The sequence below is a fragment of the Equus caballus genome, chromosome 1 (assembly GCF_041296265.1).
Source record: "Equus caballus isolate H_3958 breed thoroughbred chromosome 1, TB-T2T, whole genome shotgun sequence".
Classification (NCBI taxonomy): Eukaryota; Metazoa; Chordata; class Mammalia; order Perissodactyla; family Equidae; genus Equus; species Equus caballus.
The window spans coordinates 158,682,967-158,707,660 of record NC_091684.1 but is presented as its reverse complement, the minus strand read 5'-3'; the positions used below and the strand labels follow the sequence as shown (position 1 = coordinate 158,707,660).

Below are 24,694 nucleotides of genomic sequence, written 5' to 3'. Positions count from 1 at the left end.
TCAACGCAGTATTCTTACCAAGGATCTGTGTGAAACTTTTTCCAAGGTACTATCTCAAATCACAAAGCCTGGGAGTGAGAAATTTTTCACTTGACTTAGGCTAAAGGTCACTGTAACTTACTAAGTGGATAAACTTAGATTAGAAAATGGGAGGAAGACCAATAAACTAGATACAGAGATCCAAGGTCCCCCAACTCCTACTGCAGGACTAGATGACCACTCTCTTCAGATAGGCCTACTTATGTTTTATTTTTGTACCATCTCTCTGAACACCGGTATGTGTTTTAACAACCTCTTTCACTTTCTGTACTGGATAGTAGTGCTAATGAGAAAAAAAAGAGACAGAAGGAGGAAGTGGTAATATCTATAGTCAGAGTCAAATCCTATTTGTGGAAATCTTTATTGTCTAATTAGTGGTCCTGAATATACCAAAAGTCCAGTCCTTACCGCCTAGCACTTAAGGAAGAAAGGTCTAATGTCACTGTATGGGGGTTGAAGTAGGTGCCAAAGGAAAAGCAGTTCCCACCACCTCCAAGGAGCAGGAGCTGTTGCTCTTCAGGAAGGAGGACGCTGGTATGGTTGTGTAACATTAATGGCCATGGCACACACACTGTGTCAATCTGATACTCAGAGCTCAATCCTGTAGTCAAATCGATAACAGTCACTCCAGGAATGGAGGAGGAATGAATCCAGACCCCTCCAACCAGCAAAAGCTTCCCATTGAGCACATGAGCTGTGTGGGAGTACCTTGGGGTAATGGGAGGCTGGATGACTATTGATTCCCAGAGGAATCCACAAGAGATTGGTTTCAGAAAGAGTACAGAGCTCAGTGGCTCCTCGGAAGCACCCAGACCTCCAGCAATAAGGGCTCCCCCTTGCCAGCTGCAAGCACTGTGGGAATGCCGACCTTCAGGTGCTTCCCCCTCCACTGGGATCCGGACCCAAGCCATTGTCCCCACATGCAGAAAATGCCAGTCACTTAGTACAGGTTCCACCACACTTCGACCCCCATACACAAACAAATATTTTTGGTTCTCATAGGACACTTCTATTGTTGAATGCCTCCAACGTGACAAAGTGGAATCTTCTTCTGGGCCCGCCTTTGTTACTGTTACACTTAGGTTCTCAGTGCTATTATTCTCATTCTTACAAAAATGAAGTTGGAGAATCCCCAAGGCTGGAGTTACTGGGGACAGTCTCCCTCCCAGAACCAGAACCTGAGTATCTGAAAGTCTTGTCATGGTATGATAAAGCCGTCCATCCCACTGAGCTCCAGTCCCCCAACCGCATATTTGGTTGCCTTTCCATTCAGTGTCACAATATCTTGAGAGCAAGTGAAACTTGCTAATTCGGCAATGCCTCCCCTCTTGCTCTCCAAATCCTCCCGCACTGAGAATAATGCCTGAGCTCAAAAGGACAGAGGTGTGGCCATATCTCTTAAGGTTTGGGCCCTGGCTGTCACTAGTGACTACCATGGCAGGGAAGACTCCTGAAGGGGCGGCAGGATCCACCCGAGGAAAGGCGTCTGAAGATGGAAACACCAGAGTTTGGGAGAGAGCGTCTCCCCTAGAAGCGGCCAGAATGAAATAGTGGGCGCACTTCAGATGCCACTCCTCAAACTCATCAAAAGGTTCAAGACTTTCCATGCGCCCGCGTTCTTCTGCGGGCACAAGGCAGCGATAGAACCCATTCATGTCCATGGCACTGCAGGCAGTCCAGCCAGCCTGAAGGAAGCGGTGCCGCTGGGCCTCCAGGTCGGGGAAGCGGTCGAGGCCGTGCAGGGGGGAATTCAGCTGCCGAAAATGTTGCAGCATGAACTGGCCAAAGGCATCATGCGGCCTCATCTGCTCGTAGACCACGAAAAGGGCATTAGGAAAACGCCGGGCCGCCCAGGTGATGAGGGCCGCGGCATCATCCGGCTCGAGGTAAGTCAGCACGGCCTCGGCCAGGAGCAGGGTGGGTGAGGCCGCGTCAAGGCCCGCGGCGGCCAGGGCCCGGTCCAACTGAGGGAGCTGCCGCAGGTCCAGGCCCAGGATGCGGTAGTCCGGGCTCTCAAAGCACAGCGGTGACGCGGGGTCCCCACTCTGGAAGGGTCCCGTTAACGCGCGCAGCTTCGGCATATCTCGAATCCTCTCCGCTTTGCGCCGCGCCACGTCGGGAAAATCTACCTCCCAGACCGCAGCCCCGGCCAGGCGGCCGGCACTTTTGAGGCGAAAATACAGCGAGTCGGAGCCGGCGCCCAGCGACACTACCTGGCCGCGAGGCGCGCCCGGGGCGGCGCACGTCCGCTCCAGGAAGGCGCGCACACAGTGCCGCACGGCGCGTGCGCGGACGTAGTAGCCGCGGTGGATGAGAGGCGCGCGGCGCGCAGTCCCCGGAACTAGCAACGCGGCAAAGGTGTCGTGCACGTACCCGCGCGCGGCCAGAGAGCTCTTGCTGAGGGCGCTGCTGTCGTTGGTATTCTGTACTGCCCCTGCCCGACGCTCGCGGCTCCGCGGGCCCATGGCCAGGAGAGACTCAGGAGTGGCAATCTGTCCTTCCGTAGGACCCGCCTCGCGGACTTCTGTACGGAAAAATCGCCCCCGCTCCGTTTCTGCTCTTCCGCGCACACGTGTGCGTCACTTCCGGGCAGAAGGCACTTGGCCAATCAGAATTGAAGAGGATGTAGCTTGTGCTAAAATTCGACTGGAATTGACTCTCATTCTCTGGGACTGCGTTTTCGCGGGAAGTTGCCAGCTACGGCTTATTGTGGACGCGTGGACTGTGTCAGGGAAGCGCGGGTTGGCGCTTTTCTACAAGCTTTTCCGTCTGAACTTTTTTACCTAAGTTCTCGTACTTGACTCAACCGTTGACAAAAATCTTGACGAGGTGAGTCTGTGGGAACTGACAACCAGACCTCCTTGGACGGAGGATGCCCCCTGGTGGGGCAAAGCAGGGTTAAGACCACTGACTTTGGTGAGCAAGGACAGGGTGTCGTTCCTCGGATGCTAACTACTAGTGCTCACTAATTTGTTTAATGCTTTCATCGTTATGAAAGAGATCCCATTTCAACCTGAAAACAAGTCCCTGAGGCCAGATCCAAAATGAAAAAACCTTTACCGAGGTGGTGATTCACCCAATAAGTGTCCCCACAGATAGATACTATTATTTCCCTTATATTCCTGGCTCTGTGCGAAGCTGACAATAAGTTAACCACTCGGCCTCTGTTTCTCAGCTGTAAAATGACATTCCCCTCCACTTTGAGAGTTCTGTGATTCTAGGGTAGTGTTGAATATGCCCGCGGAGGAGAGAATCACGGAAGAGAGGCAATTATTCCTTCTGACGTGGTCTGAGTCTTTTTGGGGGTTTAAGATAACCATCAAGTTTCTAAATTAGGTGTTTGAGCGTCATCACCAGTGGGAAGCCGCTTCCAGAGATATTTAGGAGATTTGTAATTTATTAATTGGGATTTGGTGACTGACAGTAGGGGCTGAGATGGAGAAGGAAATCGGGATGACTGTGATTTGAAGCAGCTTAGCACATGGTTAAGACCGTGAGTTTTGGAATCCAGCTAGTTTGGATACTGGAACTCAAAAGGTTGAGTCAGGATAAAGGTTTAATAATTGAGAAGCGTCATTCAGATTTGGGTTTAAGAGCTCTTAATAACCTTAGGGAGAGTAATTTCTGTGGAGCAGCAAGAGTGTAATCCATGTTTCAGTGAGTAGGAAATAAAGTAAATGGAGGCAGCCGGTCTAAATTATACTTTCAAGGAGCTTAGCTCAAAAGGAAAAGAAAGGCAGGGCAGTAGCTAAAGAGGAATGTGGGATAAAAGAAAATTTTTTGTTTTTTTGGTTTTTAGATGTAAGCAAATACTGCACATGCATGTTGGTCTCCTGAGAGAAGTTTGCCAGTGGAGCGAGAGATTGGAGGAATAGAAAAGTGACGTTAACTGGTGGAGTAATGACTTGGAATAGATAGGAAAGAATGGGATCGTCAGCACAAATTAGTCTTGGGGACAGGGAATGAATCCTTTTTCTCTGACTCGTGAGGGAAGAAATGGTATAATAAAGATAAGTTCAAGTGTGGAGGAGGACAGAGAGAAATACAGGGAATTCATGCCTGGTGGCTTTTGTTGTCGCTGTAAAGCTCCTTGCTGGGTTGTCAGTTCAGTGTGAGGCGGTTAGGTCTGGTGCAACACTTGAGAAGTTTGGAATTGCCCCTGAAGGGAGTGGGAGAACTCCCCTGAGCTTGCTGGGCCTTGGGATCCTCGCCTCTGAAATGAGAGGAGTAAGTGCTGCTTTGTGAGGTGTCTCAAGGTTGATCGAGGGCCAAAGAGGAAAAAAAAAAAAAAGAGTTGTAGGACTTTGAAAAAAATGTATAGTGCTGTAGAAATGAATTTTTTAATGACAAGTTAGTAAAATGTACATGATGTTAGAAATATTACTTTTTTGGTAAAGAGCAGATCAAGAAAAGTGATTGAAGAAGAAAGAGAATGGAGCAAAGTTTGTGATTTGGGTGCCTTATGATTGTTTTCTGGTTATTTTTTTAATCTGTTTATTCTTATGTAAAATGAGGATAATAGTGCCTGATGGGTTGTTTTGAGAATTAAGTAAAGTAACCCTCTAAGACCCTTAGTACAGTGCCTGGCTCATAGTAAGTGGTTAATAAATAGTAACAAATGTTTTTATTACTCTGAATTCCCTTTTGGGGTTTTTTTGGCATGAAAAAAGTTCTCTGAGAGACAGGAGACTGGGTTCTGGCCCCGCTCTAACTTGATGAAATGTTAGTACAAATATAGGAAGATCTTATCTCAACATTTTGCCTTTTGACTCCTCCCTCACAGCCCAGCTTCTTCTGACTCAGGCCAAACCCAGCCCTGGAAGGTTGAATTTGGCAGGGCATGGTATTGTTGGTAGCAGTATCCTAGGCAAGCATCAATAAAAGAACAATTTTTAAAAAAAATTTTTTATTGAGTTAATGATAGGTTACAATCTTGTGAAATTTCAGTTGTACATTATTGTCTGTCGGTCGTGTTGTAGGTGCAACCCTTCACCCTTTGTGCCCACACCCCCCCTTTCCCCTGGTAGCCACTAATCTGTTCTCTTTGTCCACATGTTTAAATTCCTCATATGAGTGGAGTCATGCAGAGATTGTCCTTCTCTATCTGGCTTATTTCACTTAACGTAATTCCCTCAAGGTCCATCCATGTTTTTGCAAATGGGACAATTTTGTTCTTTTTTACAGCTGAGTAGTATTCCATTTTATAGATATAACACATCTTCTTTATCCATTCATCTGTTGATGGGCACTTAAGTTGCTTCCATGTCTTGGCTATTGTAAATAATGCTGCAACGAAGATTGGGGTGCATGGGACTTTTGGAATTGCTGACTTCAAGCTCTTTGGATAGATACCCAGTAATGGAATGGCTGGATTGGATGGTAGTTCTATTTTTAATTTTTTGAGGAATCTCCATACTGTTTTCCATAGTGGCTGCACCAGTTTGCATTCCCACCAGCAATGTATGAGGGTTCCTTTTTCTCCACAACCTCTCCAACATTTGTTACTGTTAGTTTTAGTTATTTTTCTCATTCTAATGGGTGTAAGGTGATATCTTAGTGTAGTTTTGATTTACATTCCCTGATGATCAGTGATGATGAACGTCTTTTCATGTGCCTATTGGCCATCAGTATATCTTCTTTGGAGAAATGTCTGTTCATGTCTCCTGCCCATTTTTTCATCAGGTTAACTTTTTCTTGTTGAGTTGTGTGAGTTCTTTATATATTATGGATATTAAGCCTTTGTCGAATGTATTACTTGCAAATATTTTTTCCCAGTTAGTGGGTTGTTTTTTTGTTTCAATCCTGTTTTCCCTTGCCTTGAAGAAGCTCTTTAGTCTGATGAAGTCCCATTTGTTTATTCTTTCTATTGTTTCCCTTGTGTGAGAAGACATGGTGTCCGAAAAGATCCTTTTAATACTGATGTCAAAGAGTGTACTGCCTATATTTTCTTCTAGAAGCCTTATGGTTTCAAGTCTCAGCTTTAGGTCTTTAATCCATTTTGAGTTTATTTTGGTGAATGGTGAAGAAGAATGGTCAATTTTCATTTTTTCACATGTGGCTTTCCAGTTTTCCCAGCACCATTTGTTGAAAAGACTTTCTTTTCTCCGTTGTATGCCCTCAGCTCCTTTGTCGAAGATTAGCTGTCCATAGATATGTGGTTTTATTTCTGGGCTTTCAATTCTGTTCCATTGATCTGTGCACCTGTTTTTGTACGAGTACCATGCTGTTTTGATTACTGTAGCCTTGTAATATGTTTTCAAGTCAGGGATTGTGATGCTTCCAGCTGTGTTCTTTTTTCTCAGGATTGCTTTAGAAATTCGGGGTCTTTTGTTGCCCCATATGAATTTTAGGATTCTTTGTTCTATTTCTGTAAAGAATGTCATTGGGATTCTGATTGGGGTGGCGTTGAATCTGTAGATTGCTTTAGGTAGAATGGACATTTTAACTATGTTTATTCTTCCAATCCATGTGCATGGAATGTCTTTCCATCTCTTTATGTCATCATCCATTTCTTTCAGGAAAGTCTTGTAATTTTCATTGTATAGGTCTTTCACTTCCTTAGTTAAATTCACCCCAAGGTCTTTTATTCTTTTTGTTGCGATTGTGAATGGTATTGTGTTCTTGAGTTCTTTTTCTGTCAGTTCGTTATTAGAATATAGAAATGCTACTGATTTATGTAAATTGATTTTATACCCTGCAACTTTGCTATAGGTGTTGATTACTTCTAAAAGTTTTCCAATGGATTCTTTGGGGTTTTCTATGTATAGGATCATGTCCTTTGCAAACAGTGAGAGTTTCACTTCTTCACTCCCTATTTGGATTCCTTTTATTCCTTTTTCTTGCCTGATTGCTCTGGCCAGGACCTCCAGTACTATGTTAAATAAGAGTGGTGATAGAGGGCATCCTTGTCTCGTTCCTGTTTTCAGGGTGATGGCGCTCAGTTTTTGCCCATTGAGTATGATGTTGGCTGTGGGAAGAACAATTATTTTTAAACGTGTAAAGATTGTGTTTGTTTTGATGGCGTTCAAGTTTCCGTAGGTTAACACTATAGCCAATAGGTCAGTAAATTTACTCACAAGTAAAGGTCAACCTGAGGGGTGATTTGAATGTGCAAAAAATAAGGTCAGGATCCTGGAGTAAGATTGAAAATGTTTATGAAAAGCTAGCCACCTCTTAGATTTGTTTCCAGCCTGTTGTGTAAAATGTCCTAAGTGGATTTTCAGGCTGTCATTCTATTGTCTAAACATAAAAGTTCTTTCCTCTTACAATTCATAATAATAAAATTGTTTTGCAAGAGTTTAAAAAAATTATTTATCAATTATTTTATTATTATTTTATTTGTGTATATTGCAAAATGGTCGCCACAGTAAGTCTAGTTAATATCTATCACCATACATAGTTACAGAATTTTTCCTTATGATGAAAACTTTTAAGATTTACTCAACACCTTTCAAATATGCAATACAGTATTAACTATAGTCACCATGCTATATATTACATCCCCATGACTGACTTATTTTCTAGTGGGAAATTTGTGCCTTTTGACCCCCTTAATCCATTTCCTCCCCCTCCCCCTGCCTCTGGCACCCACCAATCTTTCTCTGTATCTATGAGCTTAGGATTTTTTGTTTTTTTATATTCCACATATAAATGAGATCATATGGTATTTGTTTTTCTCTGTTTGATTTTTTTTTTTTTTTAAAGATTTTATTTTTTCCTTTTTCTCCCCAAAGCCCCCCGGTACATAGTTGTATATTCTTTGTTGTGGGTTTTTTTTTTTTTTTTAGTTGTGGCATGTGGGACGCTGCCTCAGCGTGGTTTGATGAGCAGTGCCATGTCCGCACCCAGGATTCGAACCAACGAAACACTGGGCCGCCTGCAGCGGAGTGCGCGAACTTAACCGCTCGGCCACGGGGCCAGCCCCACTGTTTGATTTTTTGTTGGTTCACAGCCTTGGGAGTTCCCTGGGTGAGATGTGAAACTAGCCCCTGTACCTGGAGGGCAAGGAGGGTAAAGAGAGACTGAAGACAGAGGCAAACCACTCCAGATTGGTGGGTGGCAGGTTTAATAAGCAATGGAACTTGTATGTGAGCCTTTTCTTGGGCAGTGGCAAGATGGGTAGATCTCCGAACCTGCCTGCCAGAATCTTAAAAGTTTATGTAGAGGCCTTAATCGAGTTCAGCCACGTACACAGTCCAGATGGTCTCAACAACACATTACAGTCATGTGCCACATAACGGACATTTCAGTCAACCAAGGACCGCATATACAACTGTGGTCCTGTAAGATTATATCATATAGTCTAGGGGTGTAGTAGGCTATGCCATCTAGGTTTGTGTAAGTATACTTTATGATGTTTGCACAGTAACAGACTCGCCTAACGATGCGTTTCTCAGAACATATCCCCATCGTTAAGTGAAGCATGACTATACTCTCTTAAGGCTGCATCCTTGAAACAGCTCCTGATGTGGGGATGGTGGGCAGAATGTACATTCCAAGGACAGAGGAGGGGGTAAGGAACCTCTGATGACCTCCTCCGATACTTATTTTAAATAATTTACTAATTATTTTAAATTTTAATTTATTAAAATTATTAATGAATTATTTATTTTTTCCCTTTTTTGAGAAATAATTGACAGACATCACTGTATAAGTTTACAGTATACAGCGTGATGGTTTGATTTACATATATTGTGAAATAATTACCACAATAGGTTTAATTAACATCCATCATCTCATATAGGTACAATAAAAAGAAAATTAAAGTTTTCCTTGTGCTTAGAACTCTTAGGATCTACTCTCTTAACAACTTTCCTGTATGTCATACAGCAGTGTTAACTATAGTCATCATGGTGTACATTACATCCCTAGCATGTACTTATCTTATAACTAGAAGTTTGTACCTTTTGACCACCTTCCTCCACTTCCCCCTGCCCCCACTCCCTACCACTGGTAACCACAAATCTGATCTCTTTTTCTATGAGTGTGGTGGGATTTTTTGTCATTTGGTTTGGTTTTTTTTAGATTCCATATATAAATGAGATCATGTATATAAATCCCACAACTTCTTTATCCATTCAGCCATTGATGGAAATTTAGGTTGTTTCCATGTCTCAGCTATTGTAAATAATGCTGCTATGAACATGGGGGTGCAGATATCTTTTCTAGTTAGTATTTTTGTTTCCTTTGGATATATTCCCAAAAGTAGAATTGCTGGATCACATGATAGTTCTATTTTTAATTCTTTGAGGAACCGCTATACTGTTTTCTATAGTGGCTGTACCAATTTACAGTCCCACCAACAGTGAGCAAAGGTTCCCTTTTCTCCACATCCTCGCCAGCATTTGTTATCTCTTTTCTTTTTGATGGTGGCCATTCTAACAGGTGTGAGGTGATATCTCATAATGGTTTTCTTTTGCATTTCCCTAATGACAAGTGATGTTGAGCATGTTTTCAGATACCCTTTGGCCATTTGCATATCTTCTTTGGCAAAATATCTGTTCAGGTCCCTTGCCCATTTTTTAATTGGATTATTATTATTGTTTATTTTTGCTATTGAGTTGTATGGTTCTTTATATATGTTGGCTATTAACCCCTTATCAGCTATATGGTTTACAGATATTTTTTTCCCATTCTGTAGGTTGTCTTTTCTCTTTGTTGATGACTTCTTTTGCTGTGGAGAAGCTTTTTAGTTTGATGTCCCACTTGTTTATTTTTTATTTTGTTGCTTATGCTTTAGGTGTGATTTCCAAAAAATCGTTACCAAGACCCATGTCAAGAAGCTTTTTTCCTATGTTTTCTTCTAGGAGTTTCATGGTTTCAGGCTTACATTTAAGTCCTTAATCCGTTTTGAGTAAGTTTTGGGGAGTGGTGTAAGATAGGGATCAAGTTTCATCCTTTTACATGTAAAGATCCAATTTTCCCAGCACCATTTATTGAAGAGACTATCTTTTCTCCATCAAGCATTCTTGGCTTCCTTGTCAAATATTAGTTGACTATATTCTTGAGTTTATTTCTAGGCTCTCAGTTCTGTTCCATTGGTCTATTTGTGTGTTTTTATGCCAGTACCATACTGTTTTAATTACTGTAGCTTTATGGTATAGCTTGAAATCAGGAAGTGTGATGCCTCCTGCTTTGTTCTTCTTTCTCAGAGTTTCTTTGGCTACTCAGAGTCTTTTGTAGGTCTGTATAAATTTTAGGAGTGTTTTTTCTATTTCTGTAAAAAAAAAAAAGCCATTGAAATCTTAACAGGGATTACATTGAATCTGTAGATGGCTTTTGGTAGTATTGAGATATTAACAATATTAATTCTTCCAGCCCATGAACACAGTATATTTTTCCATTTATTTGTGTCCTCTTCGATTTCTTTCATCAATGTCTTGTAGTTTTCAGAGTAGAGATCTTTCAGCTCCTTGGTTAAATTTATTCCTAAATATTTTGTTTGTGATGTTATTGTAAATGGAATCAATTTCTTTATTTCTTTTTCAGAAAATTTGTTGTTAATATATAGAAATGCTACTGATTTTTGCATGTTAATTTCGTATTCTGGCAATTTTACTGAATTGCATTGATTAGTTCTAACAGCTTTTTGAGTGAGTCTGTAGGATTTTCTATATATAAAATCATGTCATCTGCAAATAGACTTTTACTTCTTCCATTCCAATTCTAATGCCTTTTATTTCTTTCTCTTGCCTGATTGCTCTAGCTGGGACTTCCCAGTACTATGTTGAATAGGAGTGGTGAGAGTGGACACCCTTGTCTTGTTCTTGATCTTAGAGGAAAAACTTTCAACTTTCACCATTGAGTGTGATGTTAGTTGTGGGCTTGTCATATATGCCTTTATTATGTTGAGATATGTTCCTTCTATGCCTAACTTCTTAAGTATTTTTATCTTGAAAGATGTTGAATTTTGTGAAATGCTTTTTCTGCATCTATTGAGATAATCATATGATTCTTTTCTTTATTCAATTAATGTGATGTATCACCTTGATTGATTTGCATGTTGAGCCATCCTTGCTTCCCAGGAATAAATCCCACTTGATCATGGTGAATGATCCTTTTAATGTGCTGCTAAATTCAGTTTACTAGTATTTTGTTGAGAATTTTTGCATGTCTGTTCTTCAAGGATATTGGCCTGTAGATTTCTTTTCTTTTCTTTTCTTTTTTTTTGAGGAAGATTAGCCCTGAGCTGTCATCTGCTGCTAATCATCCTCTTTTTCCTGAGGAAGGCTGGCCCTGAGCTAACATCTGTGCCCATCTTCCTCTACTTTATATGTGGGATGCCTACCACAGCATGGTGTGCCAAGCGGTTCCATATCTGCACCCGGGATCTGAACCAGCGAACCCCGGGCCGCTGAGAAGCGGAATGTGCGAACTTAACTGCTGCACCACCAGGCTGGCCCAAGACCTGTAGTTTTCTTTTCCAGTGGTGTCCTTATCTGGCTTTGGCATCAGGATCATGCTGACCTTGTAAAATGAGTTTGAGAATGTTCCCTCCTCTTCAATTTTTGCAAGTTTGAGAATGATTGATGTTAATTTTAAATGTTTGGTAAAATTCACCAGTGAGGCCCTCTGGTCCTGGGCTTTTCTTCATTGGGAAATTTTTGATTACTGATTCAATCTCCTTACTAGTATTGGTCTGTTCAGGTTTTCTATTTCTTCCTGATTTAGTCTTCATAGGTTGTGTGTTTCTAAGAATTTTTTCATTTCTTCTAGGTTTTCCAGTTTTTTGGTGTATATTTGTTCATAGTAGCCTCCTATGATCCTTTTTTTTTTTTTTAAAGATTGGCCCTGAGCTAACATCTGTTGCCAATTTTGTTTTTTTTTCCTTTTCCCCAAAGCCCCCCCTTGTACATAGTTGTATATTCTAGCTGTAGGTCCTTCTGGTTGTGCTATGTGGGACGCTGCCTCAGGATGGGCCTGATGAGTGGTGCTAGGTCTGAACCCAGGACCCGAACTGGCAAAACCCTGGACCACCAAAGTGGAGCCCACAAACTTAACTACTCAGTCACATGGCTGGCCCCTATTATGATCCTTTGTATTCCTGTGTTATCAGTTGTAATGTCTCCTCTTTCTTTTTTTTTTAAAGATTGTTTTTCCTTTTTCTCTCTAAAGCCCCCGGTTACATAGTTGTGTATTTTTAGTTGTGGGTCCTTCTAGTTGTGGCATGTGGGACGCCACCTCAGTATGGCTTGATGAGCCGTGTGATGTCTGCACCCAGGATCTGAACTGGCGAAACCCTGGGCTGCCAAAGCAGAGCGTGCAAACCCAACCACTCAGCCATGGGGCCGGCCCCTCCTCTTTCATTTATAATTTTGATGATTTGAGTCTCTCTCTTTTTTCCTTGGTTAGTGTAGCTAAAAGTTTGTCAATTTGGGGCCAGCCTGGTGGGGTAGTGGTTAAGTTCATGTGGTCCGCTACAGCAGCCTGGGATTCACAGGTTCAGATCCTGGGTGTGGACCTACACACTGCTCATCAAGCCATGCTGTGGCAGTGTCCCACGTACAAAATAGAGGAAGATTGGCATGGATGTTAGCTCAGGGACAGTCTTCCTCAAACAAAATTAGGAAGATTGGCAATAGGTGTTAGCTTGGAGCCAATCTTCCTCACAGAAAAAAAAAAAGTTTGTCAGTTTTGTTTCTCTTTTCAAAGAACCAAATCTTAATTTGGTTAATCTTTTCTATTGTTTTTCTGTTCTATATTCATTTATTTCTGCTCTAGTCTTTTTTATTTCCTTCCTTCTGCTAACTTTGGGCTAAGTTGGCTCTTTTTCTAGTTCCTTAAGATGTAGGGCTAGGTTGTTTGTTTGGAATCTTTCTTCTTAATGTGGATGTTTATTGCTACAAACTTTCCTCTTAGAGTTGCTTTACTGCATTCTGTAAGTTGTGGTATGTTTATTAATTACTTAAAAATTTCATTTATTAAAATTATTTCAAAAAGCTATCAAATATTGCATACTTACTGTAAAATCTTCAAATTGCAGAAAACTATATAAGGGAAATGTAAAATTCTCTTCCTTGACCTTTGCCATTTCCAACCCACTTTCTAGTGGCAACGATTTTCTATGTATCCTTTCATATGTGTTTTAGGCATAAAGATGTAAATAAATAGGTGTGTGTGTACGTACATATATGCTTTGTTCATAAGTGTCATCTTTCTAAACAGTCTATTTTGCAACTTATGTTTTGGAAGAAACACTATATCATAGAGGTCTTTCCATATAGTCATAGATATTCAGTTGGATGGAGATGTAATTAATTTAACCCTTACCCTGCTGATGGACATTTGGGTTGTTTCCTGTTTTTTGCTATTATAAGTAATGCTACAAGAAATCTATTTCTACATATCCTATAAAATAATAGGATGAATTCCTAAAAGTAGAATTATTGGGTCAAAAAATATATGGGTTTTTTTTTTCCAGTATTGATAGATATTGTCAAATTGCTTTCCAAAAAGACTATACCAAGTTCTGCTCCCACCAGAACTTTTACCCACACCTTTACTAATATTGGGTATTATTCTTTTGAGGTTCACAGTTTTTTCTGGATATTTTTACAAGTTAAATCTTCCATATGAACTTTAAAATCAATTTCTATAGAATAATTTTTGGAATATTTTGATTAACATTTACTTCATAAGTCAATTTATGGCAAATTGACTTTACCTATGCAAGATAAGGTATGTTTTTCCATTTTAATGACATCTTTTATGTTCTTCAGTAGAAGTATTAAATATCATTGATTACATAGTCCATCTTTTTTGTTTCTTACTATTTATTAAGCAGTTACTATGGCATTCCATTGAAATGCCACCTTAATACTGGGTTGGTCTTTCTGTGGGTTTCTATGGCTTTGTCTAGTCTTGTACAAACTATTTTTTTTATTTCCCATTTTAATATCTTGGTGACTTATTTAACCCCTCTCAGTATCAATTTATTGGTTTGTAATGTGGTAAAAGTATTTACTTTGCAAGATTATTAGGAGAATTAAAGATAATATTTTTAAAAGTGCTTGCCTCATACCTGATAGACTCTGAATGGAAATTGCTATTCTTTTCAACATCGTCGTCAGCATTAATACGTGAGAACCCAGGAGGTCAAGGTGGCTACCTTGAAAATCACTAAATTTCATTTGGAATTTTATCTTTATTTGTAAGCCACCTTCAGAGGTAAAGGGAACTTAGAATTTATTTATCACCTCCAATGTGCTAGTTGCTGTGCTAGGCGCTAAGGACGTAGAATATGCCATAGTCCTTGTCCTTAGGAAGCTGATAGTCTGGTGAAGGGGAAAGACAAGTAAATCAGTGATAGATACAGTGTGATAGAGTGCTGGTTAAAGGTAGTCACTGGATTATATGGGAACATAGAAGAGGGGAATTTAAATTACTTTATTAATCCTTACAGCTACTCTGCATTTTTATTCCATTTTTTCAAATAAGGAAACTGAAGCTGTGAGGTTAAGTGACTAAGGCCACACAACTACTGAGTGGCAGAACCAGTACAGATTCACCTAGGTCCATCTGACTCCGATGCCTCTGCTCTTCCTTTATATATTTTAAACAGTTCAAAAATGTAAACTTTCTACCCAAAATAGGACTTATAAATTTCTAGTTTTAGAAGTATTTTTATAGAAAGGGCTAATTGGTAAGGAATATACCCTGTGAAATTTCAGATTTTAATCCACCTCTTACCAACTTGAGGCCTTTTCTTATTTCTAGTTCAGATTGTTAGCTCATTTAAGTTAGCTTTGGAGGGGCGCTTTTGTCTTTTGAGAAATATATTAGCAAAATCCTGTTTCTTTGCTTTTATGTCAACATCTGAAAATGGTCACGTTTGTTTAAACAGGTGAAGCTGAGCCTAGAGCTGCATATGCAGCTAATCTATAAAAATGTGTGGACGTAAAGCAATCTGAAGGAAATTCAAGACCATAATATTTACTCAGTGAAGTACATTGTCTTGTCCATACCAAGAATAAGAGTGTTTGGAGAAGACCATTTTGTTCTGCTGAATCATGACAGAAGCGGAAGAACAGCAGCCATGGAAGACAGCCTTTTACTCAGAATTACCTAAAGTGGTAAGAATTCAACCATGGAATTCTGGAGCGGTTGCTTTATAATAACTTCTGGGTTGTTTCTTTTCACAAAAGAAAAGTAAATTTTATAGGTAGAATTTGTAAACTTTGTAAACTTTAAAAGTTATATAGCTACATCGAGTAGGCAATTTGCCTAGTAGTACAGACTACAAACATCAAGTACCTGGTGTGATGCTATGAATCTAGTGGATACTTGAGAAGTTTTTACTGATTATATTCTTGTTGTAGGAACTTCATGCCCACTTAAATGGATCCATTAGTTCTAATACCATGAAGAAGTTAATAGCCAAGAAGCCAGGTCTTAAAATCCACGATCAGATGACTGTGATTGACAAGGGAAAGAAAAGAACTTTGGAAGAGTAAGTTTTGGGAGGTTGTGGACATACTTCTTTTTTTCTCTATCACTATTTTGTGATTGTACATAGTATTAAGAATTTAGATTTTAGCAGTTAAAGGAGTACGGTAGCCATCTGGTATGGAAAGTATAACTTGACATACAGCTTTTTTTTCAACTGTCAGACTGTCGACAGTATTTTTAGTGATTTATGTTGTTTGTAAAGTTATACTATATTGGAATATTCTTTAAACTTGAAAACATAGGCTTATCGATTTTCTCCCCCTGTTGGCTGCTACCAGCAGGGGTCGGGGGTGGAGAGGGGAACTATTATTTCCCAGTTAAAAATATCAGTTATGTTTTATTTTCAATCATTTGATTATCCTTCCTGATCAATGTAATTTTTGAAAAACCTATTCTGTAGTTCTTTATAAATATATACTTGCTATCAGCCTAAATTCTATTAATTGAGCTTAGAGAGTTTGTCTTGAGTGACAAGTTTTTGATGACTAGACTATATTAAAACTTTTCACGTTGCAGGTGTTTCCAGATGTTTCAGATTATTCATCAGTTTACAACCAGCCCTGAAGATATTCTAATGGTAAGAAATGAAGCAATTTTTAGACTGGTTTAAAAACTATTAAGTGGGGCCTGCCCTGTGGACAAGTGGTTAAGTTTCTGTGCTCCGTTTTGGTGGCCCAGGGTTTCGCTGGTTCAGATCCTGGGCGCGGACATCGCACCACTCGTCAGGCTGTGCTGAGGCGACATCCCACATAGCACAACCAGAAGGACCTACAGCTAGAATATACAACTATGTACTGGGGGGCTTTAGGGAGAAGAAGAGAAAAAAAAAAAAGATTGGCAACAGATGTTAGCTCAGGTGCCAATCTTTAAAAAAAAAAAAAAAGAAAGAAATGGAGACATGGAAGCAAGTATGCTTAGAAAAAACTATTAAAAAAATTAAGTAATTTATGCCGTTCTGTTGTAGCACATGACCTTTTGCTTTCATCAAGAGTCTGATAGAAAATGTTTTCTGTTTTTTATGGCACCTCTGTTCAAAACCAGTGTAAGACATTTGCCTAAGAGCCAATATCAAGAGACTGTGTTCATTGTAAAAGATATGAGGACAGAACCAAGATTGACATCTTGACATTAGATAGAGAACAATATGAAGGAGAAAATCTTGTCCTGTTTTCGATGTGTAACATATCATATGAAGTATTTGACCACAGATGGGCATGTCTTTGATAAGACTTTGTCTGTATTGTTTGCAATACTTTTAACTACCTGGGTGGACATTGTAGAGAATGAAGAAGTTGAAGAAGTGCTTAGAGATTGAATGATTAATGCCCAGGGAAATTGTGCCTTCCCTCTGGGGTTGAAGAACTAAAGGACACTAGTGTGTTCTCTTATCTGAAGTTCTGTGATACCAGAGTCTGATATGGAAGACTGGCTTCTGTATCATTGATCTGACCAGGATGGCATTTTAAAATGTCCTCTTTATAAAAGGAGAGAAGCAAAATCTTGTCAGAGTTAACTTTCCTCCAAAAGGTGATTAATTTACTTAATACTTATCACGAGAATCAGTCTCAGCTAAGGAGGAAAATTCTTTCTTGACCAATCAAAAGTGAGTTCTCCAGAAACGTAGGTTATACTGCTTGCTTCGCATTTTTTCTAATGGTTACGTATAATAAATGAACCATGTGTGGGAGTAAGCCAAGAGATTGTTTGCAGAGGTGGGACTGAGTATGTGGGGATCACTTAACAGTCTAGTCAGGGTGACCTGGGTGTAATCTCAAAGAGAGAGGATTGCAGTGTGACTGAAATAATATTAACTGTGGCATGTGCCAAACACTACACTCAAGTCTGCTTTCTGAGGTGCGTATTTTTATTGTTTCCTTTTTGCTGCTGAAAAAAACTAAGGCTTAAAGAGGTTAGGTGTAACTTGAGTTCAAGGTCACTCACAGAGACTAAGTGGCAGAATTGACTATCTCTGGTTCCAGAACCCGTGTTCTTTCTCATTCAAGATATGCAGTCTTGCCATCCTTTGAGTAAGCAGAAACTTAACTAACTGTGATGTACTCTGTCTGAAGAAGGAACTTGAGTACATGTTCTCAGTCCAGGGCATAGGAAAGGAAAGCCCGAAGAGTACAGAGTTGCCCTCAGTACCTGTTGCTGCATGGAGCAGAAAGGGCTGAATCTGCAGATATGGAAGTGTTCTTGGACATGGGGTAGGGAGGATTCCACGGGCCTCACCGTGGCCTAGATAAATCTTCCTCCCATTGCTCTCATTCTATACTTGCCATCAACCTTCTCTTGTTCTATTTGGTTTCACAGGTACCTTACCACCAGGAAAGGGGGTGCCCTGGATAGTAGATATGATCACTTCAGTCACTGAGAAGGACTACCACTTCACTCCCTCACTTCCACCCTCATTGTCAATGCATCCGTGAACAAATAGGTTTCTGTGTGTCTCATGTGAGCGGGGGTAGAGTGAGTTGGCCTCTCTGGGTCTGCTCAGTTCTGGAGTAATGACAAGATGCAAATTCCTCAACCTGCAAAGACGAGGCCCACACTCTAGTGGCAGTGGCAGCAACATGGAGTTGCTGGAGCAGTGGTGCCACAGGGTCCAGCGCCTGCCATGATGGTGGAGAGGCTGCAGGGTCATGCTCAGTGCTGGAGGAAGCAGTGGCATCTTGCTTGGTCCAGGGGTGTCACCTGATTCTGAATGCTGTTGTGTTGCCCTGAGCTGTGTAGTCTCTGAGGCTGATTCTCTAGACTTTCTTCCAAAAAGGAATTTCCTTTTTGGCTTTAGTTTTAAAACAAAGGGAAAAAGATGAAGCGCACACCTTGGATTGCAATGCATCCACCAAGGTGGTGCCACCCCATTAGGCACTGTCTGCACAACCAGCCAATCCTTGTTCCTTTCCCAGGACACTGCACTCGCGTGCCCATGTGCATGTAGTCAAAGCAGGTTAAGATTAGGATACCAACTGTAAGGACTAACTAGGGCTGGTTGTCACAGCGTTTCCAACCTGGTCCTTTTTTCTTCTCGATTTGGTATTTTTTAGGATTGATGGCAGAGAAGGAAAACATGCCTTCAGCCTTTAGATATCTACCCTGGTAACTTAGTAACTTTTGTATTGTTGAGATTTTCGCTAAATTGGATATAACTTTGGTCATATTTATCACCCATTTCCTTTGCCTAAGAGAAATTTCCCTGAGTACTTCTGAGGAAAATTTAACCCTGCCTGAAGAAATTCTTGAAAAATACAACTTATTCCTAAATAGCTTGAGTAAGAACTTTAAGCCATGACTTTAAATGTTACATCAGTAATACCTAATCATTTTAGCTATTTATTTCCGTAAGTACCTTTCTAGTACTACACACTCACAGATGGTTTTAACTGGTTTTAGTTTTACCTCATTTCTCTGTTTTATCAATCTGCTGTTAGGAACACTAGGAAATAGAGAAACGGTTAAAATGGTTAAAAGGAGAGAAGAGAAACAAAAGGTGTGGGTGATTTGATGTGCAGATTTAAACTGAATGTGAGAATGAGGGGGTGTTGATGGCAGTTGGAAATGTTCTATTTCTGTCACAGTCTCCACCATGACAAACCAGATGATCTTAACCATGTGAGAGACTTCCAGCATTCCTTGCATATCAAATTTAATGTGTGAAATAAAGCTGTAGCATTTGGCATTCTCACTGGGATGCTTACACTAACATTATAATATTGTGTACATTGCCTTTATTATCAGGTCACAAAAGATGTGATTAAAGAATTTGCAGATGATGGTGTCAAGTACTTGGAACTAAGGAGCACACCTAGAAGAGAAAACGCTACAGGTAGAATTTAATTACTTCTCTGCAAATGTACTATCTCTTTTCCCATGTGCTTTGGTCATTCATGTGTTTACAAGTTGAGAATATGAAGCACGCACTTTTACACTGTTGGAGAATTAGACTCAACAGTCCAAGTCTTCTTATGTACATTAATGGTGTACATTATTAATGAGTGAGTTAGTCTTAAGTTAAAAAATCAGATCAGATAATCTCTGTTTAAGGGAAATAAAAAGGCCTGAAAAAATTTCATTTGTTCTTCTTACTTACTCTGAGGAAAGGACACTTGCTCCTTATAGTTGCATTGTCTTAAATAGAAGCTAACTCTTGCTCCCTGCATCAAGGGCACTTGTGAGAAATGCCACTGAGTAGAAGCAGAATCATGTTTTATGACAATCCCTGAAATGAAGGTTATTCAGTCACTTCTCAGGGACTGACAGTATCTTAGGCCAGGAGCAAGCTGTGATGTGGTAAAACTTCTCCACATGGAGATGAGCAGATCTGGATGTGGTCTGGAGAAATTTCCTGGAACTCTCTTTCCATACGAGCAGCATCAGGAGATATTATATAGTGTCATTGGATCCCTCTTAGCACCTTGTCTATGACCTGAAGAGACCCTTCCAGGTCATCTTGTGCCCTGCCATGTGTAGCCCAGTCATCATTCAGGGGGTAAAATATTTGAAACTACATATAGTAAAGTAAGTGTTGCAACGGGACAAGCAGAAGATTCTTATCTCTCATTTTTAAACTGCAGAATCAGTTCCAAGTTATGCTGGTGAGGGTAGTGAAAGGGAAGGAGGGAAGAAACCTGCCAGTTGTTACAAACTAGGTTGCTCTTCAAATAGAGATTCAAAGGGGAATGTTAAGCTAAGTATGCAACGATAGGAGAATGGTTAAATAAAGGTTGATGGAATATTAGGCAACCAATAAAAATATTTGCAAAGACACTTTGTTGACATGGGGATGTGCTCAGAATACAGTGTTAAATGACTGAACAGGGTACATATATCCCTAATAGCATCTCATCTATTGAAAAATAGATATATGTATGCTTAGAAAAACAAAAACAGTGGTTATCTCTGAGTAGTATGATTACAGGTTATTTTTATTTTTCTTCTTTATAATTTTATATGTTTTACTAGAGATTTTTCCACCAAAAGTAAGCATTTTAGAGTTGGGGTACAAGAGTATTTTAGAGGAGGTTATTCTGGAGCGTGCTCTTTCATAGCCCCCAGAAGAGGAGGGCTTGAGCACTCGCACTTGGAAGAACGTCTCAAGTACCTTGGATGAGAAGCGCTGAGCTTGAGCAGGACTGAGGAGAAAGGAACCTGGGAGAAGGCTGTTTTTCTGGACTGGCAGGAAGACATTCTGCTAATAGAGAAAAATGTTTTGTTTTTAAGGCTAGGCCTTAGAAAGGGGTTTGTTGTTGTTATTGTTTTGTTAGAACAAATATTTAAAAGTTTAATAGCAATTTGTGAGAGTAGTTTTATGTCTGTTGAATCTAAGAATAATTTTACAAGGCCTTTAAAAGGGCTTGTATTTTGTATGTCTTTTTTTTTTCAATTTTATTACAATTAACATTTAGTAAAATATACCTGTAGGAGCCATGTTTTAACTCATCTTTAACCATACCCTTGTGACAACATAAAGTGAAAATGTAATTATATCATTATAATTAGAGGGATGCTGATATTGAAGGATGAAATAGTTGATGATCTCTTTATATGTGTTTTCTTTGTATCCTTTCCAGGAATGACTGAAAAAACTTATGTGGAATCTATACTTGAGGGTATAAAACAGTGCAAACAAGAAGACTTAGACATTGACGTTAGGTAAGAAGCATTGTACCTTAGTGGTCACCATTTGAAAAACTAGAATGTGAAAATTTTACTGTTTTGATCAGGAGTGTAATAGATTTTTATAAATCAACCAATAATGATTTTTATCTTTTTTATTTATTTATTTATTTATTTAAAGATTGGCACCTGAGCTAACAACTGTTGCCAATCTTTTTTTTTTTTCCTGCTTTTTCTCTCTAAATCCCCCCAGCACATAGTTGTGTATTTTTAGTTGTGGGTCCTTCTAGTTGTGGCATGTGGGATGCCACCTCAATGTGGTCTGACGAGTGGTGCCATGTCCGTGCCCAGGATCTGAACCAGTGAAACCCTCCACCGCCGAAGCGGAGAGCACGAACTTAACCACTTGGCCACGGGGCCAGCCCCTCATTTTTATCTTACGATAGAAAAAACAGAGTCAAAAACCCTGTTTTAAAGTTGAGAGTGCAGTCCTGAATTTATTCATGGGGCGATAAAATTCTGAGTCCTGTCGCTCCAGTGAGGCGTGGCTTCCCATTGCTCTTCAGCTGAAATCTAAACTTCTTACTGTGGCCCACAAAGTCCCACGTGGTCTGGCTGCCTCTCTTACTTGAACATCCTCACTGGACCACTCATCACTTATGCACTGGCCTGCTCTCTGTTCCTCACACAGGCCAAGACTATCCCACCTCAGCACTTTTGTAATTCCTGTTACTTTGCCTAGAACACTCTTCCACCATATCCTTGCATGGCAGGCTTCTCGTTATTCAGGTCTCAATTTGGCTATCACTTCCTTGACCACCTTATCTAAAGTGCCCCCCAACAAATGCTCTAGTCACCCCATTAATAAATGGCACTCTTAACAAGATCAGAAATTATTTTGTTTTATTTGTGTATACAACTCACCCACTAGAGTGTAAATTCAGTGCAGTCAGGCACCTTGTCTTTTGATTCACCACTACGCCTCCAGTACTTAGAACAGAGCTGGCACATAGTCAGGCTCAGTATTCCTTGCAGGAAGAAGGAAGAAAGCTAGCTGTGTAGTTTCTGGCTATAAAAATCTCTCAGAATTAAACTTTACTAGAGTAATACCCCAATACAAAACCAGGCGAAAGACAAGGAGAGAATTCAGAAGACATACAAATGGGCAATAAATGTATAGAAAACTATTTAAATTCACTAATCAGATAATTTTAAAAGGAATTATTACAATGCCATTTCGATAGCTCCCCCCCCCCAAAAAAGAGTAATAACCAGTGTTCGTGAACTTACACACTGCTGGTGAGCATATATAATTAATAAAACCTCTCTAGAGAACAATATGTATTAAAATCTATAAAAATAGTTTTCCTGTCTGACCCAGTAATTCTCTTCTAGAAATGTGTCCTAAGGAAATAGATTGATTTACATGTAAGATTCTTCACTGTAGTGTTATTTATAACAAAAAGTGGAAAACATCCTAAAGTGTCCAGCAATCAGAGGACAACTATATTATGTTATGTTCATATGATTTATATTGTTTTCTAACATTATTTAATGACAAGAGAAACTAAGTGAAAAAAACAAGACATTTCATTTTATAAATAATTGATCCAAATTTTGTAAGTAAATAAAAGCTGGAGGAATTTCTTTATTTTGTGATTAAATAGATAAACTAATAAATGCAGGGTGAAATTACACAATATTAACAGTAGTCCTCTGGATATTAGGTTCCTTGTAGAATTTCAGCTAATATATGAAGAATGAATGTGTATCAGCTGTTGGATACATGTTAGAATATTACCAATTTTGTAACCCTTAATGAAATAATGGATCTAAGCCTCCTAATGAAAAAACACACCATCGCCTATCAAATTCTCTTGCCAAAAAAATTGAATCTGATCGATTAAGCCTCTAGACTAGATCCAATTTATAGGAAACAGAAGAGAGAGGAGGACGTGTTAGTGATACAGGGATTCAATCAGCAAAATCCTGACCATGGGGAACTTTATAGGACCTGGTTTCTTCAACAAATAAATTCAAGAAAAGAGACAGGTAGTCTCTTTTCTTTGGGTGGGGGTGAAGGGAGTGGCTTCAGGTTAAAATAGACTTGAGAAGCATTGACCAACACAATATATGGACCTTAGTTGGATTCTGAATCAAACAAACTGTAAAAAACAAATACATGAACAAAAAAATATGAAACAATCGGAAATTTGAACACTAGATATTTGGTGGTATTTAGGAATTCATGTCTCATTCCCTCTGGCAAAAAAAGATGTCATGTCAGTCAGGCTATAATTTTGCTAGTAAGGTATATTATATGCCGCCTGTCATGCCTCTCTGGCCATACTCAGAGTTGTCTTTTTCATCTGCACAATATTTGTTTTCAACTGTGTTTTCCTTATATTAAAGGTATTTGATAGCAATTGACAGAAGAGGTGGCCCTTCAGTAGCCAAGGAGACTGTTAAACTTGCTCAAGAATTCTTCCTTTCTACTGATGATACAGTTCTTGGCCTTGACCTCAGTGGAGACCCTACTGTAAGTTATTTTTCCTGAATACATTTTATTTCTAAAAGTTAAAAACATTTTATGTGGGATAAGGATTAGCTTGGAGCATCCTCCATTCTGCAGAGGTCTAGCAGACTCTCTGTGTGGATAGACAAAGCCCTGTTCTGTCCTGGATGACCAGAATACCTACAGTAACTGTCCTCAACCAGGGTTCTGTGAAATAATTAAGCTCCCTAAATAAGAAGAAAAAAAGATTTGCTCAACATTTGCATAATTTTCTTCATTTTTCTAAAGATGCTGCATAGCTAGTACCATTCTGCATATATAGGAGAGAAGTTAATCCATTATATACAATGCATGTTTAATGCTTAATTAAGGCTAGGGCTTAATTATCTCATAATTATCTCATATCCCAGTTGAGAAGGCTGGCCTAGAGTTTCTTGAATGTCCGATTGAAGGAGGGTGTCTCAACTGGCACTATTGACATTTCGGGCCAAATAATTCTTTGTTGTGGGAGGATGTCCTTTGTATTGATGGATGTTTAGCAGCATCCTTGGCCTCTGCCCACTAGATACCAGTAGCATGCTCCTAGTTGTGACAATCAGAAATATCTCTAGACAGTGCCAAATGTCCCCTGGGGGGCAGAACTGGTTAAAAACCATTGACTTAGACAGTCCCATGAAACTGGTTCTCATGGCTTTAAACCTGGACTGTTCTGCTTTTGTTTCATCCCTCCATTTGATAGTAGCTTTCTTTATTAATCATGCAGGTTCCTGAATCAGGTGAGTTCTCCTCTTTAGCACTAGATATCTAGATACCCTTCCGGAAATAAAATTTGGTGGCTGCAATATCTAGGTTAGCTGATTGACCTCATGTTCACTCATGCTTGACTTGAGGACAGGGACTGTGTCTTTGCCAGCTTTGTATTCCCTAATGTGTCTAGCACATTGTAGGTGCTTTATAAACAAAATGTGTAAATGAGTCAGTCTGCCATTATTTTATTCCTTTGTTTATTAAGACAGGGTACCCAGTTCTTCAGTTTGCCAGAATTCTCATGCATCCTCATTTTAACTTTTATCTTCA

The 24,694-nt window shown here is 39.7% G+C and overlaps 2 protein-coding genes across 6 annotated transcripts in view; one reads left to right on the top strand and one right to left on the bottom strand.

Annotated features, from left to right (window-relative positions):
* Positions 1-383: 383 nt before the first annotated feature.
* Positions 384-2,504, bottom strand: LCMT2 (leucine carboxyl methyltransferase 2). The gene has a single exon (XM_023618937.2). It carries the CDS (start codon positions 2,502-2,504, stop codon positions 444-446), a length of 2,061 nt encoding a protein of 686 aa, XP_023474705.1. The 3' UTR covers positions 384-443.
* A 94-nt stretch (positions 2,505-2,598) lies between these two features.
* ADAL (adenosine deaminase like) overlaps positions 2,599-24,694 on the top strand; it is a 36,744-nt gene continuing 14,648 nt past the window's right edge. For all 5 annotated transcript variants that reach the window (XM_001918220.5, XM_005603082.4, XM_070238301.1 and 2 more), the window contains exons 1-7: positions 2,599-2,868; positions 14,882-15,110; positions 15,357-15,487; positions 16,003-16,063; positions 19,225-19,312; positions 21,057-21,138; positions 23,515-23,641. In XM_001918220.5, coding sequence (XP_001918255.1) covers positions 15,048-15,110; positions 15,357-15,487; positions 16,003-16,063; positions 19,225-19,312; positions 21,057-21,138; positions 23,515-23,641 — 552 coding nt within the window. In that variant the 5' untranslated portion in view covers positions 2,599-2,868; positions 14,882-15,047. The remainder of the gene's footprint in view (positions 2,869-14,881; positions 15,111-15,356; positions 15,488-16,002; positions 16,064-19,224; positions 19,313-21,056; positions 21,139-23,514; positions 23,642-24,694) is intronic.